General features: G+C 41.0%; 2 protein-coding genes across 2 annotated transcripts; one reads left to right on the forward strand and one right to left on the reverse strand.

The window, feature by feature from the left end:
- Positions 1-7,657: 7,657 nt before the first annotated feature.
- Positions 7,658-9,876, forward strand: LOC147893269 (uncharacterized). The gene is made up of 3 exons (XM_087385874.1): positions 7,658-9,002; positions 9,142-9,267; positions 9,397-9,876. Exons 1-3 carry the CDS (start codon positions 7,771-7,773, stop codon positions 9,551-9,553), a joined length of 1,515 nt encoding a protein of 504 aa, XP_087242000.1. The 5' UTR covers positions 7,658-7,770; the 3' UTR covers positions 9,554-9,876.
- A 2,756-nt stretch (positions 9,877-12,632) lies between these two features.
- Positions 12,633-13,907, reverse strand: LOC147893270 (uncharacterized). Its single transcript, XM_087386631.1, has 3 exons — positions 13,887-13,907; positions 13,034-13,251; positions 12,633-12,952 (listed from the first exon to the last, which is right to left on the reverse strand). Exons 2-3 carry the CDS (start codon positions 13,249-13,251, stop codon positions 12,793-12,795), a joined length of 378 nt encoding a protein of 125 aa, XP_087242757.1. The 5' UTR covers positions 13,887-13,907; the 3' UTR covers positions 12,633-12,792.
- Between the last annotated feature and the right edge of the window lie 9,616 nt (positions 13,908-23,523).

The raw sequence follows: 23,523 nt of genomic DNA on the forward strand, positions 1-23,523 counted from the left end.
TTAATTCCCTCATCCGCATTAAAAATGAGATTATTACAGAATTCCCACACGACAATCAAGACCGCTACTTGGATGCCTGGTCAACAAGTAGTGAGTAATGATGGAAGGTGTGCATCCTCACCCGGAAGGACTAGCCTCCCCCTCGAGCCAATGTAGAGACCTGGAATGAATCCTGTTTCTTGGGCTGCCTTATCCACTTTTTGCCATACTTTTTGAGAGTTCGAGCAGCACCACATGAGGTGGCTCACCACTTTGATTGCTTTTTTGAATAGAGGACACACCGATGACACTGGCATTTGTTTTGATAGTTTCCCTTTGGAGTTGGTGCATGAATTTCCATAGCAAAAATGGGCCTTGCTCACCACATAGTTTTTTTAGAGTTGTGCAATCCTTGACACCACCACACATGTCCCCTTCTGAACAACCACTTTTTGTTTAAATCGAGGATGAGCGATCCATTGCGCAACAGGTGTCTATAAGTCACTTGGGCCAAATTTTCATGATTGAGGAGGGTCTTGCCCAAGACCCATTGGTCTTCCCTCCATGACAATGAATCAAACATGTTCGTTGGTCATGCCTTCGAAATTTTGCTCAAAGGCTCAATAGGTCATCTTCCCCAGTAGTGAGAGGAAACCAATTGCCTATTTGATCCATAAAGAGCCAGTTGGCTGATCTAGCATCCCACAAGCGACCTCAAGCCTTTCTTGAGGTTGCATGCCTTAGCTATGTCATGAAGCCCAACCAGCTCACCTCGGAACACCTTACTCCACCAAATGCTCTCTAACAGATTGGAGTCTCTTTTAAGGCCCTTGCGACCTTTCCAAGAAAGCAAGGAAAGGCCCTCCTTCCAAGCCAACAATAATCCTATAGCCAAATTAAAATCCACAACTTGTAAGGGGAAACCTAGTACCAATCGGTCATACTAGGAAAGGCCCGCCCAGGTTCCTATGCCTCTACCCTTGCCTTTCTCAATGAACCCCTTGATATTTCTGTCCAAGCGGAGCACCCATGGAAAAGAAGAGGGAGCTATTTGTAGATGAGAGATCTATTGCGAACTCTTGACATTCGACAAGCTGAGTCCACCATTAGCCTTGGGCACCTTGAAGGGGTCCCACGAGATGTTAGCCCAAAGGAATGACCACATCAATCTTTCAATTTCCAAACAGTTAGCTTTAGAGAAATTCCAAACAGTTGCAATATAAGTCATGGTCACATAGAGAATATATTGGATGATGAGGAGTCTGGTCTTCCATCCCAGCTGCACACCATGCCATGCCCTAAGTTTTCCTTTAATCCTGTCAAGGAACAATTAAATCTCTATCGAAGAGTGAGACCGAGGCTAAGAGGGGCCCCAAGTATATGACTACTTCTCCCCTTCCAACTAGCTACAGCTAAAGTTCATTTAACCAATACGAAGGGGGTTCATGTGGATTCATCAAAGCAAGGATCTTCGACTAATTGCATTGAGACCTCAAGGCCTAAAAAACTTGGACACAGCAACCATGAGATTATCAATATTGCCTTTATCTTCCACAGAGAACGAAATCATATCGTTGGCAAAGAGCTAAGTGCCAAGTTGTCCCCTGATGGAAGGGAGACGCCTTTGATGAGACCAGCCAAAATAGTTTGCTTGGTCCCATGAATGAGCGGTATCATGATTCGTGCATATTGCGAATAGCCGAGGGGCTAGGTGGCACTACTGGTGGATGGATCTCTTAAGGTCATAAGTGCCCACCACGTGCTCATTTTGAGACAAAGGATGGATGAGGTGTTACCAATTAAGATGGCAACCATGCAGACGAACCTCAACCCAAAGCCAACTCTCTCAAGTACACAGGATATAATCCCATCTCACTATGTCATAGGCCTTATCGAAGAGGTTGAACCCAAAGAGTGTCACCCTCTGACCTACATTGTAGGCATGATCTAAATCCAAAGACACATTTATGATGTTGTCGAAGATATCTTGCCCTTTCACAAAGTGACACTATTCTTGATCCACTACCTCCTTGCACCACTCCCTGATTCTCAATAAAATTACCATGCTGAGTTTGGCCTTAAATATGTTTTATAGGTATGGGAAAGTATGAGCTCATATTTTTATTGTGTTTTCTTATAGTAAAAATTTTATAGCACATATTAACGATTCTAATGATTTCAACCAAGTCACTAGAATCAACTATAATAATAAAAATTTCTAGTACATATTAATGGTTCTAATGACTCCAACTGAGTTTTAATCGATGGATCATGTCATTTCTTCTAGAAGTTCAAAATAGTTCTTAACTCAAGCCATTTTAGGCTTGTTATGGGGGAACTTAATATATTTTTTGTCATGCATACCAACTAGGTTGGGTGCATATTATCTTCACGGAGTGTTATCCTAACTATTGAAGTACCACATGGATTTCCAAATCTTGTGTCAAATCTCATGAACTAACACATAGTTGAATCTTGTTCTAGAAATAGAAATAAGTTGCAACCTTGAAGGAGTTTATTAACTAGATTAGAATCATACACGGACACGTATTCTTAAGGCTCCCATCAAGTAAATTAGTATCTAATTGATAATACTTTGACTTGGGAATGCATCATAATTTCATATATTCTTCATCATTTCTTTTAGTATTTTCTTGTTTAAATGTACATATTGAATATTATAAAAGGCTCCGAGTAAATCTCAATTTAAAAAGAAGCAATAGATTTTGGCCTTAGTTAATGCATATAAATAACACATTATAGTCCCATCCCACCTTAATGAGTCTTCTTTTCTTTCCATCTCTATTGAGAACTTAATTCTCATGCTATGAAAAAATATACAAAATTCTTATATCCCTAGAAAACACAAAGGAAATAAGAGGTACATTGTGCATCCATCATCCTTACCATGCCTTAAGTTTTTCATTCAGATTAAGTGTTTTTAAACCTTCTTTCTTCTTAAAGGCATCTACAATGATACCACTTCAACTTCATACTTTGTTTATTTTTTCTCTTAAAAGAATAAAATGCATCATCAAAAGAGTTCATGCCATGTGCAACAAAGTAAGATTGCATTTATTACCATTTAACAAAATTTGTAGTTTGCTCTTTGCCTCAAATGGAATAAGAATCTTTGAAAGGTCAATGGGGATCTAAGGGATGGAGTGTAGACACACTTGTCTTGAATTGAAGGTTTCTTAAATAGATTTGCTATGGACAAGATATGTACCTAGACAATCCGTGCTTTAGGAAGAATGGTTATACAATGACTCCATAATGTGGTATATTCAAGGATGTCTAGCTAAAATAAATACTTGGGCCTTAACAATATTGATTTTGGAGAAGGAAAGAAAGATGAGGCAATCTATGATGGTGAAGATCTCATATCAGGTTGCAAGTGCACAAAGTACTCTATCTACAACTTTAGAAAAAAAATTACAACTTAATACCAGACTCTTTGCTTTGGCAGATTCAATATCTAGCTTTGTAAGAAAACTTAGAAACAATCACAAAGTCCCTTAAATAGTCATATCAAGCCTACTCACAGTTTTTAAAGCCTCAAGCACGACGTCTTTATATGTCTCACACCCTTTTTGTAATTAATGGTGGTGATCTATTATAAATATGTGTCCTTATGACATAATTTATATTTATGTCATGTTAGTGCCATCATGATGTACTATGTTTTATTATGTCTTTGTTAAAAAATAATCATGATATATAGATAGTTCTAGGAGTGTGGATTTTTTTTTCCCCTTTTAATATACAAAATGAAGAGCACCTTCATTATGGCCTTTGAAAAAAATAAAATCAATTTAAAAAGACTTCCAAACATAAGGCGTGCTTCTAAACATTAACCTTTGCAATTATCATTTGGTAAGAGAAGCCTTTTCCAAATTAGGAAAAGAAGGCCTTCTTATTCTTTTGATAAATATTGGCATGGATGTTTATGTTAGTCATACCTCACTTAATTTTATGTCTATCATTTCCACTAATAACGACTAAGCACATACCCCTTGACCTTCTCACACGTTAAACTTTGGGCAAGCCAATTGATATTTTGTGTACCAACACCTTAGTTTGGACTCACTATAACTATAACTAAATGGCCGTAAATTGCATGGGCTCAGCATTCAATGTGCAACTCCAAAGATGGTGGTTGTCTTTAATCACAATGTAAGGTGCATGCAACTATCCGAGATTATAGAGCTCTAAGGATGGCCAAGGCTATATGTGCATACCAATTCACACCTTTCAAGCTCTAGAGAAGCGAATCCAAAAGAATATTAGAGCTTGTAGTAGAAAGGATCTCGCAAGGGTCACTCTAGAACTAGCATAATTTGCCTATCAAGGGGGCCAAAACCTTGCATGGCTTCTTGATCAATGCTAGCTTCTAGTAATAACTAAGCTACCATCCATGTTATGGTAGTATGGAGATAATTGTGAATGAGGTTTGTGGGTTCAAATGTTGGTACAATGTTTTCATTCTCTAGTAGGTCTAGAGCCTACATATTCTAGATGCTAAGCACTATCCTTTGTTTTCCATTTATTAGAGTGGATTACCTTTTTCATATTCAGGAAACAATCATCATGTCAAATCTTCATGCGAATTCTCTCCTTCAAGCAAATTCTTTTCTATAACACACCCCACAAAGCATAGTCAAATGACATGGTTTATGGGAGATCTAAATGGCTCCAGCAAAGACTCACCTGTCATGTGTTACTAAGGAAGTAGGTTGTTGGTAGGTGATATACTCTAAAATCCAGATAGACATTGAAACTTCTCCCTCAAACACAACTAAGTTTCAATATGGTTGTATCTTATAGTGAGTTTACATGCATGTCAAGTAGTCCATTGATCCATGCTCATTTACTTGCCTTTATTTATGAAGAAATGGATTCCTAGAATAGCCTTGAGGTTGATGTGACCCTGTTTACACCTTTGAGTGTAGTGAAACCCATATATTTTGTATCTTATAGGAACACCATATTAAACTTCAAGCCCGGATCCTTTGAACAATATTTCAAAGAAAGGGAAAGAAGAGGTGGGCTTGATTCATATGGACAAATTCATACTTTAATCTTTGTCTTGGGAAGGTGGCCTCAATCAACTTTTTGATGTAGTGCTCAAGCATATTGGACTGAATGGCTTGAAAAGTGGTTTGCAGCTTTTCCCTTAATAAGTATAAACTCATAAGAAATGAGTTAACATATGAATGATTGTGTGCATGCACATGTCTGTTGTCTGTGCGCACGCATGCACGGGTGTGTGCACATGTGTGTGTGTGTGTGTGTGTGTGTGTGTGTGTCAGAATGCCCCCTCTAAAGGTCATATAGATGTGTAAAGAAAAGAATGTCACACACTTGAGAGCGGTCATGTGAGCCATAGTTTTCAGCTAGTGTCTACACTAACCATTGTGATTGGGAAGGTAGCTTTCCCCAACAAACTGTCACTAACTTGGGAGGCATTCAATTCATACTCTGAGGAATAAGATGGTGTGTGAATGAACGTAGGTTCGCTAATGGTAGGATATTTTGTAATTGGGGGAACTGATGAGCCATTTACGGATAGGACGAGGGATTTTAAATGCTTATCTAACATAATTATGGTATGTATATGTACGGAGGGAGCTTGTAAAATCAAAATATGTATACATACAAAAGAGGGGAAAACATTATAGAAAAAAATAAAAATTTAAGTCTAAGGGTATTTTACATGTATATGTACGAAAGAGGGGGAAACATGGTACAAAAAATGAAAAAATTTAAGTCTAGGGGTATTTAAATGTGTACTTGCTCGCACATGTTAACCTGGTTTTTTACAGATGACCACCCTGAGGTTGTGTTCATGACAATTTTAGGTGACTTTGAAATTTTTGTTTTTAACCTTAGATTGTTCTTTATGGGACTTCAAACGATTTCAAAAATTTGTATCAACCTAGTGATATTTAGTGAAAGAACTTGGAAAAAGCTCTAAATATTCGGACTTAAAGGTTTTGCTAAGGAAAGTCATAGATGTAAAGGATGGAAATAAGTGTTGAAATGATTGAGTGTGATGGAGTCAAGGTTGACCAAAGAAAAATCACCCAAAAGCATAATACATCGCATATAAGAGCTAAAAAGTTTTCTGGTGCTAAGTGAAAATATGCTTTGAGTGGGGAGTGGGTGAACTTAGAGAGAGAGAGAGAGAGAGAGAGAGAGAGAGGAGGAGGGGGGGGGGACAAAGTTCAAACTAGGCCCAAATGATTTTTCTTTAAAGAACTAAAATAAAAATAAAAGCACTTTTGAGAGAGAGAGACAGGAGGGGGGGGGGACAAAGTTCAAACTAGGCCCAAAGGAATTTTCTTTAAAGAACTAAAATAAAAGTAAAAGCACTTTTTTTTAAAACAAGAAAGATATATTTTTTTCAAACCTCGCGCAAAGGAAATTGAGAACCTGGAAGTGAGAAGTGAGCACTGAGAAGTCTTCACACGAGTAGATCTAAATTATTGAAGCGTATTCTTCAAGGTTGACTTGAATGTTAGGGTAGTGTTTAGAGAGAAGTTTTAAGTTGTAGATAAAGAAACCTTTAACTTTCCACCTAGATGTTTTTCCTAGAACTTTTCTAGTTTTAAGGCCAAAATATAACTAAAATAGAATTAAGTTTTCAAGTTTTAAGGCCAAAATATAAATAAAATATGAAAAAATGTACGAATTTTAAAAATTGCAAGGATAAATCTCTCATGTAAAGTTCATGTAAAGTTGAAAACTTGGAGTCTCATTGTATATAGTTTGCTTGGTTTTGGTGAAGAGTGGGTAACTTGGGATAAACATTGGGTAAAATGTACTTTTCATTGGTGAGAAAATTTCTCGTGTGTGTGCTACCTTAGGCCCTGTTCCCACGATCCACAAGTGCGGGAAGTCTCTCTCGAGGGGTGGCAAATTTGCCACCGGCCATTCAGGCCATACGCATGGTGTGCAAGGCCAAAGAGAAGTAAATGTGGGCGGGCAAGTAGAGCCCATACATGAATTTGTAGGTTTGGTTGACGTGCGGGAAGTCTCGAGAGAGAGGTGGCGAATCTGCCATCGGCAATTCAGGCCACACGCAAGGTGTGCATGGCAAAGGAGGAGTAAATGTGGGCGGGCAGGTAGAGCATAGGAGAGGCCAAACAGAGGCCAAACAGGATGTGTTGGAGTAGAGAGGTGCAAACCCATTGGAAGGGGCATTATGCTAGAAGTGCTATCCCTTACGGCTCGGTATGGCCACCTAAGCCCGAAGCACCATCTGCACAGGTGTGTTTTTTTAATTAAAGAAAGTAACATCTACGGTCAACGCAGTGGGCCGGCAGCGCCGTCGGATGGAGGCAAGCGGATGGGACGGCGGACAGAGGGGGTTTGACCAGAGCATTCAAGAACGCTACCGTCGTCGTTGACCCGGACTTGAAGGGTCTTAAAAATCGAAATAAAGGGGAGGGGCCCGTGGAGTCCGGTGAGTGGAGGCTGTTGACCCGGGGCACACGCGGTGTCGCTACATTCTCTCTCTGATTTTCTCTCTCTTCGGGAAAAGGGTGTTTTCGGGGGAAGGGGAGCCAAAATGAACTGGGAGCGTTGGGATTCTCTCTCATAGGGAAGTGGGTTTTGTGGGTATTTTCTCTCTCTTCAGGGGGAGGCCATTATCTGGGGCATGCAGGGTCTTCCCTTCCGAAGCTCTCCATTTGGTGGGCAGAAAACTCTCTTCGTCTTCTTCTTCTGTGAGCTCTTTCCTCTGAGCTCTACTACCTCCTGCTTCCTCCCCTTCCTCTTCCCTTAGCTATGGCTGTCGAAATGCTCGACTACCACAGCCTCGCTCGCCTCGAACGCGACCGTGATGCCCACGAAGCTGCCTCGGCTGGCTTGGAAAGCATGCAGCGCCTCATCCAGCTCCTCTCCCAGCATCCTGCATCCCAGCAGCAACAACAGCTGCAGCAGCAGCGGCAGCTGGAGACCAAGAATCAGTGCTTGCAGGAGGATTGCTCCATTGTGGCGGATGCTACCATCTCCAAATTCCGGAAGGTGGTGTCCCTGCTCAGCAGATCGGGCCATGCCCGCTTCCGCAGAGGCCCTGGAGGCTCGCAAGCTGCCTCCTTGGCCAGACTCTCCAATGCTCTCATGGAAGCTCCTAGTAGCTGCAGCTCGGAGGGGGCTGAATCTAGCGATGGCTGCAACAAGGAGAGCAGCACGACGACTCTCTTCCGCCCTACGCCTGCTATGCCCACACATCGACTAGCTTCTTCCCTCACCTCCTCCTCCCTCAGTAGCGGATCGCCTGAGGCCCCCAACTCCTCTTCTGGAATTGCTTCGCAGCCACCGCAGCAGCAGCAACAACAGCCACCCCCTCTTGCTAGTACTCCCATCAAGACAGAATCCTCCATCCCCAACTCCATTTTCAGTCCACCACCTGCCGCATTCGTCTTCGGCCAGCAAACCCAAGGATTGTTCCCTTCCCATCCAGCTGGTACATTGAACACCTCCTCTCTTTATGGTCCTGTTTCGCCCTGTGTAGTCATCCCGCAGCATGCGCGGCCACGATTCCTTTCTTCTCAGGGCAACTCAGCTAACGCTGGTCTCCTTACTACGCCTGCCCTTTACCGTGCGGATTCGTCTGTCCTGGCATTGCCTACCCAACCGTTCTTTCTTCAAGGCTCTAACGTTCTCACCTCCAATGTGGACAAAGGAAGGCACGGACAACAGCCTCATTGCCAACAGCAATCCTCGTCACAGCATCAACAGTCCCAGTCAGATATGTCTGGGAAAACGTATTCTCAACCAGAGAACTCAGTCAGCTGTACACCTTCTCTCTCCACTACTACTGGCTCCTTCATGTCATCCCTTCGTATCGATGGTAGTGTGACGAATTGTAAGCAGTCAGTATTTCAGCAGGCATTCAACTCGGTGGGAGTAGGTCGTCCTCCTATGTACTCTGCCAAGAGAAAATGTTCGGGAAAGCCTGAAGAGGGTGGAGGAAAATGCAACAGTTCTGGACGGTGCCATTGCTCCAAGCGCAGGTGTGTGTGAAGCTCATATCTGATTTGGTTGATGAATGCGAGATACTATTGGCCACACGAAATCAGCATCGCCTTTAATCGTCATTTGTATCTGTAGATCTTTAAGGCCTTCCCGCTAAATAGTTGTCGTAATGTTCAGGAAGTCGAGAAACAAAAGGACAGTTAGAGTGCCTGCCATCAGTGCAAAGATGGCAGACATACCAGCTGACGATTTTTCGTGGAGAAAGTATGGACAGAAACCTATCAAGGGCTCTCCTCACCCCAGGTATGCCAGACGACAATTTCTACCCAAAGTATGTGGGATGTATTAAGCATTGTTGAGGCACTGTGCCATACCTTTGGATTGTATTTAGCAGGTTTCTCAGAGGTTCTCTTATGTTTGTGTTGGATACAGGGGTTACTACAAATGTAGCAGTGTGAGGGGATGCCCTGCCAGAAAGCATGTGGAACGAGCCTTTGATGATCCAACAATGCTGATTGTCACATATGAAGGGGAACATAATCACTCCCAAGCTGTCTCCGAGAATACAAGCTTGGTGGTTCATGCCTGAGGACGATCTATACTAATCTGCCTGAAATCAGGACGGGCTGGGTCTTTCTATTGTGCTTCTCCCGGTTTCCAATTAGGTGATCCCAGAGTATGATTCTGAATCAGCAGCTGGTAGAGGGACTGGTCATTTCTTGACTGAAGGTACCAGCTTATCAGTTAGTTGCTTTAAGGATCGTCAAGTAGAGAGGATTGTGTGGAAGACAGATGGGCAGGTTTTTGTGTCAAATCCCTTAGGCACAGGTGACTAATGTACAATATAATACTTACAAGATCTGAACATCTTCAAACTTTCCTTCTATTCAATTTGGGCTATACGCATGATTACGTCTGATTGCAGTTTTTAAATCTACTTGGGAAATTGATTAGACAGTGATGCTGACAAAGATTGAATTGAATGGCTGCATGTAAGCCTTGGAATGCCCACGATTGTGACTGCTTGAAAGCCAGATTATCCTTTTGTACCGTAGATTTCTCACCATATCAATCCTTTTGTACCGTAGATTTCCCACCACCTTGTACAGCCATGTCAACTTCAATGGCCGTGTGTAGGCTCCAAAAATCTATTCACAGCTTTGAGTGCACATACTTTATGATTATAACGAGCTCTTTTTACAAACTGCAGGATCGCACATCGTTTGTGGGCATAATTACTGTAGACTGCCAACCTGGAAATGGGTCGTAATATTTATTAATTTATTATCTCTATTGCTGCCTGTTGGCTATCAAGGATAGATTGAGCTCTCCATGTAAGCGCTCCCTGTTGAAACAGTTACAGGATTAACTTATGGGTGTCCGCCTAGGTCAACATGGCAAAGCATGTTCACTGGGAGGACAGTAGGCTAATCGTCTCTCTTTATTAACTGCACTCTCAGTCCACTCGAGTCAATATGGCAAACAAATTTACTGGGTGAACAGTAAGATATTTCTTTCACTCCCATCATATCACTCAAATGGTTGTACAATGTGGCATCTCCTGTTGGCTATCAAGGATAGATTGAGTTCTCCATGTAAGCGCTCCCTGTTGAAACAGTTACAGGATTAACTTATGGGTGTCCGCCGAGGTCAACATGGCAAAACAAGTTCACTGGGAGGACAGTAGGCTAATTGTCTCTCTTTATTAACTGCACTCTCAGTCCACTCGAGTCAATATGGCAAACAAATTTACTGGGTGAAAGAAATATTGGTGGATTTAGGTCTCTATTCACCACGCTAACCTTTGTCCAATGCACAATGTGTCTGTATCTTGAGCATTGATTGTGTCTTTGCATGGAATCAGCTTGAGAAACTTATGAAATCTGTCCATTATAGCCAAAAGACATGGTGTTCTTGGTCCCTTGAACGTTTACTTTCTGGCATTGAGAGATGTATTGACTATAATGGCACATCATTCCAAATGTGGCCAGAAAAGCCTTTCTTGGTTTTTTCTAGATCGCTCTGGAATCCTTGCTGTCCGGCTATGGTAGATTCCCATGGTAGAACCATGTGTTGCATGCAACAATACTTGTCAGAACTAAGCACATAGAATTGGCTTGATGGCCTGTCATACATGGTACTTTGTGCTGGTTATTCAACACTGGGACTCTGGGGAATCGTTGTACTGATTTCACATATTAGGGGATGTAGTCTATGGAGATTGTAGATACCATGCACTACTTGTTATGAGTATCTGCAACAACATTCTCTGCATGTAGGACGTTATGAGTATCTGCAACAACATTCTCTGCATGTAGGACGTACCTTGAAATGCTGAAATGTCCGACTCCATCGAATTTGGCCATCCGCCCACTACGTGGTTGGCATTGTTTGTAAACCATCGCAGGACCTGATGATTGGTGCGGACTGTATGGTCAAACAAGATATGCTTCTACTTCTTGAGGGCATGGATGATTGCAAGCTATTTTGCGTAGATTGTACCTAGGGTCTACTTGAATCCGCTTGTTGCCTTTGAAAACTAAGGAGTTACCTTTTTACCCCAGTTTCGCTATGGGTTTTGTCTTTATGCCCGAGGGCTGATCCTAGGGCCCACTGGGCTAGAGGCATGTATGGTGCTATTCATCAAGCCTGTGAGAGCATCGGGAGTAAAGGCAACTAGTTGCTTCTTTGGATTTCACTCCCTCTGATAAATTGGTGCTAAGTACTCCAATCTTTGCGGAGTCCTTAATGTGGTTACAGTAGGTTCCCATAAACATCCTCACATCTTGTGCAATGGTGGATACATTTCGCCCAAGAAATTTGAAATTTCTTTGAGTTTTGCGTGGTCCAAATTGACATGGAGGGAGTTAGAGGGCTGATCCCACTGCGAGAGAGAGAAACAGAGCCTCAACCAGCAACACTCATTTGGGTTTTACAAAATTTGGTGGGGGAGGACGGCTTATACATGGAGAGATAGAGTTCTTATGTCAAGGTACAAAACGGGGAGCTAAAACAACTCATCACACGTCGATTAGGGGTCAAACACATGAGAGAGAGAGAGAGAGAGAGAGAGAGAGAGAGAGAGTATTTGTGTCAGCCTACAAACTGAGAGATGAACCAACTCATCAACCATCGATCAAGGACGGAACAAGAGAGAGAGAGAGAGAGAGAGAGAGAGAGAGAGAGAGAGTTTGTGTCAGCCTACAAATTGAGAGATGAACCAACTGATCAACCGTCGATCAAGGACAAAACACGAGAGAGAGAGAGAGAGAGAGAGAGAGAGAGAGAGAGAGAGAGAGAGGGAATTGGCCTTCATACTCATGGGACCATTGCTGGTCAAAATAGTAAACAAGTTGAATATATTCAAGAGGCCTGCGCGGGCAAATTGAAAGCCGAGAAGAAGACGAAGCAGAAGAAGAAGAGAGAGAGAGAAAGGGGGAGAAATTGATGGAGCCATAAATGGAATTTAGCTTCAAGGTGAGAGGGAGAGAAGAAGAAGAAGCATAATGGTATTCCAAGGCCTGCATTACTGTATTGAAAGGAAAACCATTATTAATAAAGACTTTTTTACTTTGCTTAACATAAGGCACATTCATTTATTTTATTTAAAGGAAGTGGAGTATCACTAAATATGCGAAGCTGCACTTAGAGAAAGTATCGTTACAATCAGATAACAACGCATTCTAATTACACACTTGGAAAGTATCGTCCCAATTGCACAATTGAAAGTATCGTTACATTCACATAATATTAACCTAACATGTCCCAATTACATATTTACGAATCGCGACCTTGATCAGCAAGGTCGCTGTCATCATCATCTTCAGCTTAAGAAACCCCTCCTAGGAGAGCTTTTTTGTATTCCTTGAATACATCAACAAGGTTGTCCTGCTCGTCTAGCTGCAGCATTGCAGCAGCTTCCTTGAATCCTTGCACGATTCTCTTTGACTGCTCCGCCAGTTTTCTGGTGAGCTCTTCATCATCGACTCTGTCAGGACAAAGAGGTTGTGTAAGAAAATCAAATCTACAAGGGAACGAAACAAACAGGAGAGATTGGGTAGCGACAAACCCTATGTGATAGGTTATGCCATCCAATTGCACGGATCTTTTGCCGGGCTTTGGCTCCAAAGGGGGTGGAGGCTTCAAAGAACAAAAGACAATCAGCCTGCATCGCTGCACAGGGAAAAATCGGCATTCATTGTTGAAAGCTTTGACAGATGGATGCCAAGGCATAGTAGAGCCTATGCCGGCATGGCCGAAGCCTTGGTGAGCAGACAAAGTGGCCATCTGCAAGCGAAGCCACGAACGAGAAGATGAGAAAAACTACATGCAAAAAGAGGCACAGATTGAAGACAGAGAGAGAGAGAGAGAGAGAGAGAGAGAGAGAGAATGAAGGATTGTAACCCTAACTAGTCCACAGGCCTGCCAGCTTGAAGTGAAGAAGGATGGCGAAGTATTTCCATGGATTTTGTGGTAGGTTTATGAGGGTGAGCTTGGTATCCATAGATCAGCATGAACAGACTGCTTCATGTTGCTGAATGCTTAGCACTGTTGTAAGCAAACTCAAGCAATGGAAGGTAATCTTCCCAATGAGACTGCCTTCAGGAGAATAAGCCCTCAACATGTCTTCCAAGCCTGATTGACCGGCTCAGTCTGTCCATTTGGCTTTGGATGATCAGCCGGAACTCATGTTGGGATGAGTGTCTAATTTCTTGAACAAGCCCGTTAGAAATGCCTAGTTAACTTCGCATCTCTGTCAATGACTATTTCAGCTAGTAAGCCATATATCTTCTCAACAAAGAAATGAGCAAGGTGTGTGGCTGTGATAGTCTGTCTTGTCCAAAAGTAATTGTAGGTATGATGGAGAGAGAGAGAGAGAGAGAGAGAGAGAGAGAGAGAGAGAGAGAGAGAGAAAAGCATACATTATCCACACATGCATTATGTTCAATTCCATAGGTACATTAATCTCTTGAAATATAGGTGAAGCATACAAAGAGAGCCACATGGATTAAGGAAAATTCACAATCACTCTCTAGGGAGAAAAACTCTTTTGGATATCCTCCTTGAGAATTTGATGAATGAAGTCAAGAATAACAAATAATGGACGAGAATTAGAGGGAAAGACAACATCATTGATGAAGCAAAGCAATGATGTTGTCGCCAACTGAAATTCAAGCCTAAAATAGTAGGATGGTGTGTGATGAAGTCAAGATGGCATGGAACAATTATGGTGGTATTTTCACAATCATGTAACAAAGTTAGCAAAAAGTGAAGGTACCTTACTCCTTGTACCCGAAGGCATCGAGTTATCTACACATGCAAAAATTTGAGAAGGCCATTATGTTCAATCCCACATGTACATTAACTTTTTCAACTAAGGATGAACTATACAAAGAGAGCTACATGGATTAAGGAAAGTTCACAAAATCAATCACGCTCTAGGAGAAAAATTGTGTTGAGGTCCCTTAGCATGATACTTGATGCTCAGTCCAAAGTAAACTGGTAGGTGTGATCATTTTAGAGGTTAGTGTCTTGTGGAACAAATAATTTTGTGTGTCTAGAGTCTCTAGTATTGAGATTGTGAATGGCCAATATATGCAACAACAAAATGAATTCTTCTGCTTAATGCGCAAGTCTTTATAGTGAAAGAAGAAACTTATAACGAAGAAAGATAAAGCTAAATATGCAAATCACAAAAAATATCATGCTTAATAATCTCATGTGGGACTAACCTTTGGCATTGCGGAGACCAAGGGTTATGGGCAAGTGTTTTAAGGCTTATGCCATAGAAGTGGTAATTGCCAAAAGGAGGACCATTGTAGAAGCTAGGACTTGTAGCACCTTGGCAAATCTTAGCACAATGGACTTGACTACAAGCTTAAAGGTAGCCTTCACTATTGGCTTAGGAAACTACAATAAAAACCTCACCAAGGTTAAAGGTGAAAATTCAATGTTTCAAAGTAAGTCAAGGATACTCATATTTTCATAAATTTCATGGTAGTTATGTAATAATTTTCAAAGTAAGTCAAAGATACTCTATACTTACATTTTCATAATTTTCATGGTATTTATGTGATAATATAATCGAAGAGTCTTTGGACTTGGCTTTAGAGTCTCTAATCAAAGCCTTGCCATCTCAAAACACAGCCCATTTTCCTTCTTTTCTGGCTGCGTGCAAGCTCCAAGGTCTTATTCCTTAGCTGAGCTTTTGTGAGTTCCTCTGCCATCCACTCTTAACCCTTTCAGCTTATTTGATTTTCTAACTGATGTATGACTTGCTTTTCTTTCTGTTCTCAGTTCTTTTTGTTCATCTTTATTAGTCGAACAGGTTGTATATGCTGGAAGTAACATAATTCAACCTTCTTTCTTCTGATTTTTTAAATTATTATATATAATATAATCTAACATCAAGAAAGATTATTTGGGATACTTATGAATGACATATAAGGTGAAGAAGCACATGGAGACGTTATAGATTGGCACATACCAAGAAAAGAAGTAGATGCATCCCTCAAAATTATTGATAACCAAATAGACATTGATGTAGTCACAAGGTCACAAGTAAACATTGTAGAGCTAATGGCAAATCAACGCAAGGAGTGAAAAGCAATTTGTTAAAGGGAGAATACAAAAATTCAAGGCTAAGCCACTAGTGATAAACATGTTGAGTGGCAGTGGACCAAAGGAATGTGTTGCGCTTCTCAAGCAAGTCAAAAGAAGAAGAAACCAATAGAATTCCCATCAAAGGGTCAATAGATAGAGATTAGCACGTTTAATGACATGACGTAAACATCATCATTGGGAAACTCTTAGAAATCACATCATAATACTTTGACTTCTTCAAGAAGACTACATGGAAACCAACTATCGAAACCTTAGAGACAAAACTAAAAGTTACAAAGTCACTAGTACAGAATGACAATGCACCCACAATAGATGTGTATATAAAAGGAACCTAATCAAGGGTATCATCATGGATGGAGAATCTAGAGTTACTGTACTCTCCAAATCTATTCAATTTTGGTGTTAACATGGGATTGTAGATATCATCAAGGATGGAGAGCATAGACTGAGAATAGTTTCCAAATCTAGATATCATCATGTATGGAGAGTCTAGAGTGAGCATAGTCGCCAAATACATTCAATGCAAGCTTAATATTAGGAGCCTGAATGGCATTCGAAAGTTTGGTAATCATGTGCCGTTAGGGGGATCAAGGCTCAAACCAACCAAGCAATGTGTGATGCAAAAACCATAAGAACTAAGCATCAAAATGTATGATGCCCACCACATTATTCAAGCCCCATTGTAGTGGAGCATCATTTTCTTTTCTAGTGAATTATATTGAAGGTCATTTGGAGGCCAACTCCAAATATTTATGGGCAAGGAGACAAAGTATATGTAATGGTTGAAGGGGAATCTTGGACATGCAAAGTGCTGTTTTGAAGTGTAGTGACATGTATTTCTAGACATCGTTCCCATGTTGAAGTGGTTATATACACAAAGTTCTAGCATCATGATGAAGCATTACTTGGTTAGATGTAGGAGTACTGAAGAATCAGAACAAAGTGAACTAGTGTATATCTTAGTGCATATTTGTGTGTACACTACCTAAACATTTAGGTGGCTTCCAAGCCTATGGTTGGGATTGAGGTGATAGATGTAATGGGACAATGATGTGACATTTTGGTTGTTATGGATTTTTACTACTGATGACCAACTCAAGTAGTAATTCAGGCCAAAGATGACCAAGGTGTAAGTGCCATTGGGTAACCTTGGGTGACCCAAAAGAAGCCGCCACAACACATCTTAAGGTTGGGGTTCTTGGGTTCAAGTTGAGAATTATACAAATGAGGAGCATTCATCATCCCACATGTTGTTTATGTATGATATGGAAAACATGCCATGCCTTTCTTTGGCATAAAACAATTTGTTGGGATGAAGCCACCTGAGCTCACAGCATGTTAAGCTTGGCCCATTATGTCACATAATTGGTTGTGTCTAGAATGTATTTGTTTTGTGTCGAGTGGCTTGATTAAGAGTTCCATGTATTCAAGCCCCAGTCTCTATGAAGATTCCTGAGGTTTGCTCACCTAGAGGGGTATGAAATTACCTAGGAGGGATCATCCTACTCATTGGCACTCCACACTATTTGCAAATTGGGTTCATCTTGGACTAAAGTCTCACACCATATTCCTACTTGCATAACCTTATGAGCCATAAATTCATCTCCATAATGTCCACCAACAATCCATGTTGGTCTCCTTTGAAAATTTAATTGCTACTCATGTGCAAACATGCATTGTTGAATCCCACCATTGACTCCTTGCTTGTCCCACAATGAGGGAGTATTTGTAAGCATACAGAGCCACTTCTCTCCATTAGACCCAAGGCATATAGTCAAGGAATACAGTAGTAGATTGTAGAATGTTTTCATGTTCGATAACGATTTTCTAGGTAGCTCTAAGAAACCTACTTTCTACTTTCCTATTATGGGTAAATGAATAGGTAATTTACATCCCAATGCTTCTTCTTTGGTTTTTGAATGATTTTGAAGTTGAAATCTTATAGGACTAGTATCCATTATCTAGGCATCCCTAAATTATTGCCTTCTTGATTTGCCAACATTCTAATATTGATACACTCAGGAGAGAGTGTGCAAGAGAGACAATGCGTGCATGGAGGAGAAAAAGGAGTGAGAGACTGAGACGTTAGATTTAGTCCTATTGAGTTTCAGTCCATATGGAAGACTCTACTCCATACACCACACTTCTATATATCCATATCCACACAATTATTTGTATCCTCTACTAGCACATTGGCATGCTCCATGTGACAACATTTATGAAAACCATGTTTGATTCACGTGTCAAACCATGGTTCTTTCAATACCCTCCGTCAATATAACACTTGGAGAGAGTTACATTGGCTACATAGATTCATGCTTTCCTAGATTACAAGGTTAATGCCTTTGTATGTACAAAATAGCATTATACAAGTATGGTTCAAATGATGTACTTCATGGTTGTGCACGTTTCACTCTTTGAAGGTGCTTGTTTTATTGTATACGACATGCTTCTTGCGACTCTTTATATGCCTTATGCATGTAGAAGATAGCATCATACAAGTATGGTTCGAATGATGTACTTGATGGTTGTGCACGTTTCACTCTTCGAAGGTGCTTGTTTTCTTATATACGACATGCTTCTTGTGACTCTTTATATGGTAATGAAAAGAAGGTTCTTACCTATTATCTCCTTTGATGGACAATGGTAGTGTCTACTCCATAAGTACAAAGCACACTTTTGTGAATATTGATTTTATGAGACCCAAGTGCAATTAGAGTCATGTGGAGAAATGCTTGAAAAATGAAAGGTGATTGAAAAGTAAAAAGTGCTTGAGCCATTAGAGCCCAAGAATGGAAAAAAGTACTTGCTAAGAAATGAATGAGAAAATGTAGCTAAATTAGATTAGTCAACCATTCCATTGACTTAGCCTTAAGGAACTTTGGAAAAGAGGCTTGAGAGGGAGTTGCAAATTAAATTGCCATGTATATGAGAACCCTAATCCAAAATTTTATCTTTAGCTTGTCATGCCATCAAGTTTAACTACCACTACGAAGCTCTCCTTCTTTGTTTGCTTTCTCTTAGGCTATTCTAGGCTAAGGTTTTCTTTTGACCTGTGTGTTTGTTGCTTCTCCTAGTTTGTGCTCACAAGTTTTTGCTGTGTTCAAGCTCTCTTGCTGTGCATGGTTGCCTCTAAGAGGCAGATCTATTCTTGGAGCTTGTTCTACTACTTCTACTCTCATCTTTCCTTTCACGAGTTGTTTCTTGTTAGTCTCACTGACTTCATGTGTCCTTGACGCTGGACTCTTCAGTCACAACCTTTTGCCTTTGAGATCTACAAGAGTTGCAACAACCAGCTACTCCTCGACATAGTGCTCAACTTCTCTATCACCCTTCTATTTGGTGATTGCTTGGGTGCCTGGTTGTCGTTGGTCATGCTTCTTAGCACAAGGGGATTCTCTGTTGCTGTTTGTACAAATGCATGAAAAGGCACACTTTGAAGACTTAGATCGAGCAGATCAATAACAATTCTTTGCCCTTTACATCCGATGGTGCATTTATCTTGGGCGATTCATCCACATTCTTTCCTATCTCTATGTCATCCAATCGCTTGGTGATAACTTCTTTGTCTTTACCCCCTTCAATTGTTGTCGTGACAAGCTAGGTAGTGCTGTGATGGCTTGGTTGTGACCTCCCAATTCCCTGCAACTCAAGGGTACCTATAGCATGTTTAGGTTCCTTTTTAGGCTGCGCGGTAGTTGGTTGCCCAATAGTACTTCACTTGCTACCATCTCTTAGCACATGTTTGCATTATTCCTCGAGTTCCTATGCTATGGTTTGTGTCACAGGCTCAGTTGGAGTATGTAGCTCATCGGCCAAGTCCATAAGCATTTGCTACTTCTGATGTGATGGAGAGGGCACGGATTGCGGAGGCTAAGAGACAAATATTTAGGTGGAATCAATGGTTTCAATTCTTTAACAGAAAAAGGAGGAGTCTGTTGGAGCTGAGATTTTACAACAGGGACTTTGGCTTGAGATGAATTTTTACGGCCTGCTAGAGTAGGATAGCTGGCAACTAAGGATTTTAGCCCAAAGAGATCTGGAGCTCATCTCAAGGACTTGGTTGATCCTTGGGGCTCAAAATATAAGATCCAAGTTGATCCTCTAGTGCAAGAAAGGAAGGTGTATGTAGTAGTGGAAGCCAAATTGGTCCTTCAAGAAGCGGCAAAGCACTTGGCTAGGGGACTTCCTCGGTAACCAACTTGTGTCAAATCATGCAAGAGTGTGGGACAAGTTTGCAATGTGCTTGGTCCTTCAGTCTAATTTCTTAGAGCTACAAGTAGAAGTTCTTTTGAAATACTCCAAGCAATCAAGAAAAACCTTGTTCTCATATGTAGCTAGTGCCTAGTTGAAGTTCTCTCTAATTTCTTGGAGCTACAAATTGAAGTTCTTTGAAGTACTCCAAGCCAATCAAGTGGAACCTTGTTCTCATATGTTACTTGTGCTATTTTTTGAGTTTGATATACTCAGACAGGAATCAAAAGAAAGACACATATCCATATCTATGATCTTCTTGATGATATACCCCTACAATTATGAATAGCTCTTTTCTTCCAAAATCTGATAACAATGAGCTTGTTTGGCACTAGTAGGGACTTGGAGCTATCCACAACAACACACGTGGCAACAAAAATATGTCCTTGGGTAGCTCCTTGTCAATGCAAACATAGTGGTTGTACTTCAAGTGAGCACCTACTGAGGAGATGCTCCACCATTTCAGTGCTCTAGATGCATTGTTGAGGGAGGTTTGCAGATGCTTGCAGCTCCATTCTACTTTCAACATCAAATTTGTCATGTTCGGCATGTCGATCCGATGTGGCACTTTGAGAATTTTGGAGCCACCTTTTATTTTTTTATAGATCGCTCCTATATCTCAAGCAAAGAGGAGGCAAGGTTGGTAGAGACCATGATAGCAATGATGAAGGAAATTAGGCGATAGATATGACTATGAAAAGGTGTGGAGAAAATAAGGGCACAAATGTTGTAAATGGATAGGAAATACATGAAAAATTATTATTCAATGGAATTTGAAATGCCCTTTTAGACTTCATGCAACAACAAGTCATTGGAAGGGATGCGCTACTAGCTTAATTGGGATACATGTGGTGTCTTGATCGAAGTGAATTCCATGTCCTCTTGATGATGATGAGTAGTTAAAGCTCCATGGATTTTGCTCTGGAATACGAGGGGATGTGAGCTCCCTCTTAATCCCACGTGTATCACAAAAATGCTGAAAGTCATGAGAGAGATACTCTCCACCATTGTCAGTCCGTAGGCATTTAAGCGTTCTACCTGACTGATTTTCAACCAAGGCCAACCATTTCTAAAATACCTGGAACACATCACTCTTCCGAGCTATAGCATAAGCCCACACTTTCCTAGTTGCATCATCAATGAATGTCACATAGTATTCAGCCCCACCTAATGATCGTGTAGGCATGGGACCACATACGTCTAAATGCACCAAATCAAGCTTTTCAAACTCTTTCTTTCCCCTTCTTTTATGGGCTGATTTAGTCTGCTTCCCATAGAGACAGTGCTCACAAAATTCAAAATCAGAGAAACTTAAATGCGGTACATAACCCAAATAGCATAAGAGTTTCATCCCATTTTGGCTCATATGGCCCAACCGACAATGCCATAAAGAAGTGCTTGGCTGCTCGGTTATTGCAACAACATGATCAAACACCCCTGATACATGTAAGGGATATAAAGTCCCACACTTGGCACCCCTGGCCAAAAGCATAGAGCCCTTCTGAATTTTCCAACTCCCAAAACCAAATCTGAAAACCAGCATCATCTAGCTGACCCGTTGAAATGAGACTCTTGGTCAGCTTAGGCACATGTCTCACATTTTTCAAAATAAATGCAGACCCATTTGCAAAAGAAAACTTTATGTCACCTACTCGTCACATGCATAGTCATTTCCAAGATGCACACAACCTGTCTTTCCACTGTCATAAGTGGAGAACCATTCGCTATGGGGAGTAACATGGAATGAAGCACCAGAATTAAAAATCCAATCTTGGGAATATGCATCATCTGAAGTGGTAAGATGAAGAGAATGCCATTGTCACTATCACGTGTGACTGCATTGATCTCCTCGATCTTCACTTTTCCTTTGTCCTCCCTTGGACTCTCTTCCTTCTGATTTGCACCCCAATTTGCATTCTTTTTCTTATCCTTTTGCTCTCTTTTAAGCTTGTAGCAATCCTTTTTCATGTGGCCATTCTTGCCACAATAGTGACACTCAATGTTCTGTGCCCTGGACTTGCTACGGGACTTCCCTCTTTCTTGAAACCTCCCCCTGGGCTGTGATCTTCCCCTTTGCACATTTAAGGCTGCATCCTGCTTGTTGCATTCCATTGACTTCCGTCTAATCTCCTTGGCCAACAAGCTACCAACCACATCATTAAAGTTCAATACTCCACCAGGTGCAGAGTGACTGATAGCAGTACGAAAAGTATCCCATGAGGATGGTAATGAGCATAAGTGAAATATTGTCCTCATTTCCGCATCAAAATTCAGCTTTTGAGCTTGAAGCTGACTGAAAATGATATTAAATTCATTCAAGTGCAAAGCTATGGATTCTCCCTCCTTCATGTGTAGCTTAAACAATCTCTTCATGAGATAGACTTTGTTTGAGGCAGTCTCTTTCTCATATGTAGCACACATCTTTTTCCATAAAGCTTCCGTAGTCTTTTCAGTGACTACTGTGAAATAAGCTGTCTCCCCAAGATGACGTCTAATGGTAGACTTTGTCAATGCATCCAACTCATTCTATTCATCTGTGGACATAGCTGCAATCCCTTGCAAGGGTTTTATCTGCTTCTTTTGAATAAGCACATCCCTTATTTGTTCTTTCCACAAAGAAAAGTTTGTCCCATCAAACTTTTTAATGCTGAAAAACTGCTTTTCAAACATGGAAGAGGATGCCATGATGCAAATAAAGCAAAATCCCAAATGCTAGTGCCTGCAAGAGAGAATCACACCAAATACCAGGTGCACCCAAATGTGTATGCCACAATAGAGTGAAATATCACCAAAACTCAAAGCTCAAAGCATCAACCGATACAGCTGACTCATGTGCATGTACTATGCATCCATATGAGAAAATTTGGCCCAAAAGAAAATGCCAACTGCAATGGTAATCCAAAATGCCAATAAGTGCCAATTGGCTCAAGCATAAACACCGTCCATGGGCATATGCATCAACAATCTCATCCAAGAGAGCATAACACTATCAATGCATCAACTGCAATGTGTCAAAGCTATCCCTTAGCATAAAATAGCATCCATGTGCAAAGCGTCCATAAAAAATAGCTTCCCACAAGGCAATCTAGGCCTATTAGCGCATCCAATAAGGATTGCAATGCATCCAAATGGCCTATAAATCATCCATTGCAACCCAATACACACCACGAATGAGCGCATATGGCTCTAACTGCAACCAAAGTGATCTGCATAAGGTATGCTCAAGAAATCATGGTTCCACGGCAATGATCGCTACTGAAAATAGAAACTGAGATGCCTCAAAACATGGGGCCATTGCATAATCGAACACAGCAAGACAATCTGCAAATATCTCTTATCTGCTAGAACTCCAAAATCCCAACCGATGAGTAAGAAATGGGAGTCAACACATCCACTGCCATGTGGCATAAATCTAAGGTTTCAAAACCGTAGAATGAAAAATGCATAACAGAGAGACGAAATCAAATACACAGAGATCTATAACTCTGAAAATACTCCATCGAATTGCGCAAGAACTGACAAAGAGGGGTTTTTAGGCGTCCGGAATGCAATGGGACAAATGGTTTTGGAAACCGTCGTCCTAATCACTGGGTCCAACACACGGAGTGAAAAACGTTTTTGGAAACTGAACTATTTGTAAACTCCATCGAAGTGCGAATGATGAGCAACATAAAAGTTTTA

The sequence above is a fragment of the Dipteris shenzhenensis genome, chromosome 15 (assembly GCF_047967505.1).
Source record: "Dipteris shenzhenensis isolate YYH24624 ecotype China chromosome 15, Dip_SZ_1.0, whole genome shotgun sequence".
NCBI lineage: Eukaryota > Viridiplantae > Streptophyta > Polypodiopsida > Gleicheniales > Dipteridaceae > Dipteris > Dipteris shenzhenensis.

Bases quoted from the DNA above. Each gene is read 5' to 3' on its own strand.
- LOC147893269 (XM_087385874.1), top strand. From the start codon at position 7,771: ATGGCTGTCGAAATGCTCGACTACCACAGCCTCGCTCGCCTCGAACGC. The intron at 9,003-9,141 runs GTGTGTGTGAAG...CGTAATGTTCAG, and splicing joins TGCCATTGCTCCAAGCGCAG to GAAGTCGAGAAACAAAAGGA. The intron at 9,268-9,396 runs GTATGCCAGACG...TGTTGGATACAG, and splicing joins AAGGGCTCTCCTCACCCCAG to GGGTTACTACAAATGTAGCA.
- LOC147893270 (XM_087386631.1), bottom strand. From the start codon at position 13,251: ATGGCCACTTTGTCTGCTCACCAAGGCTTCGGCCATGCCGGCATAGGC. The intron at 12,953-13,033 runs GTTTGTCGCTAC...TTGTCCTGACAG, and splicing joins GGCATAACCTATCACATAGG to AGTCGATGATGAAGAGCTCA.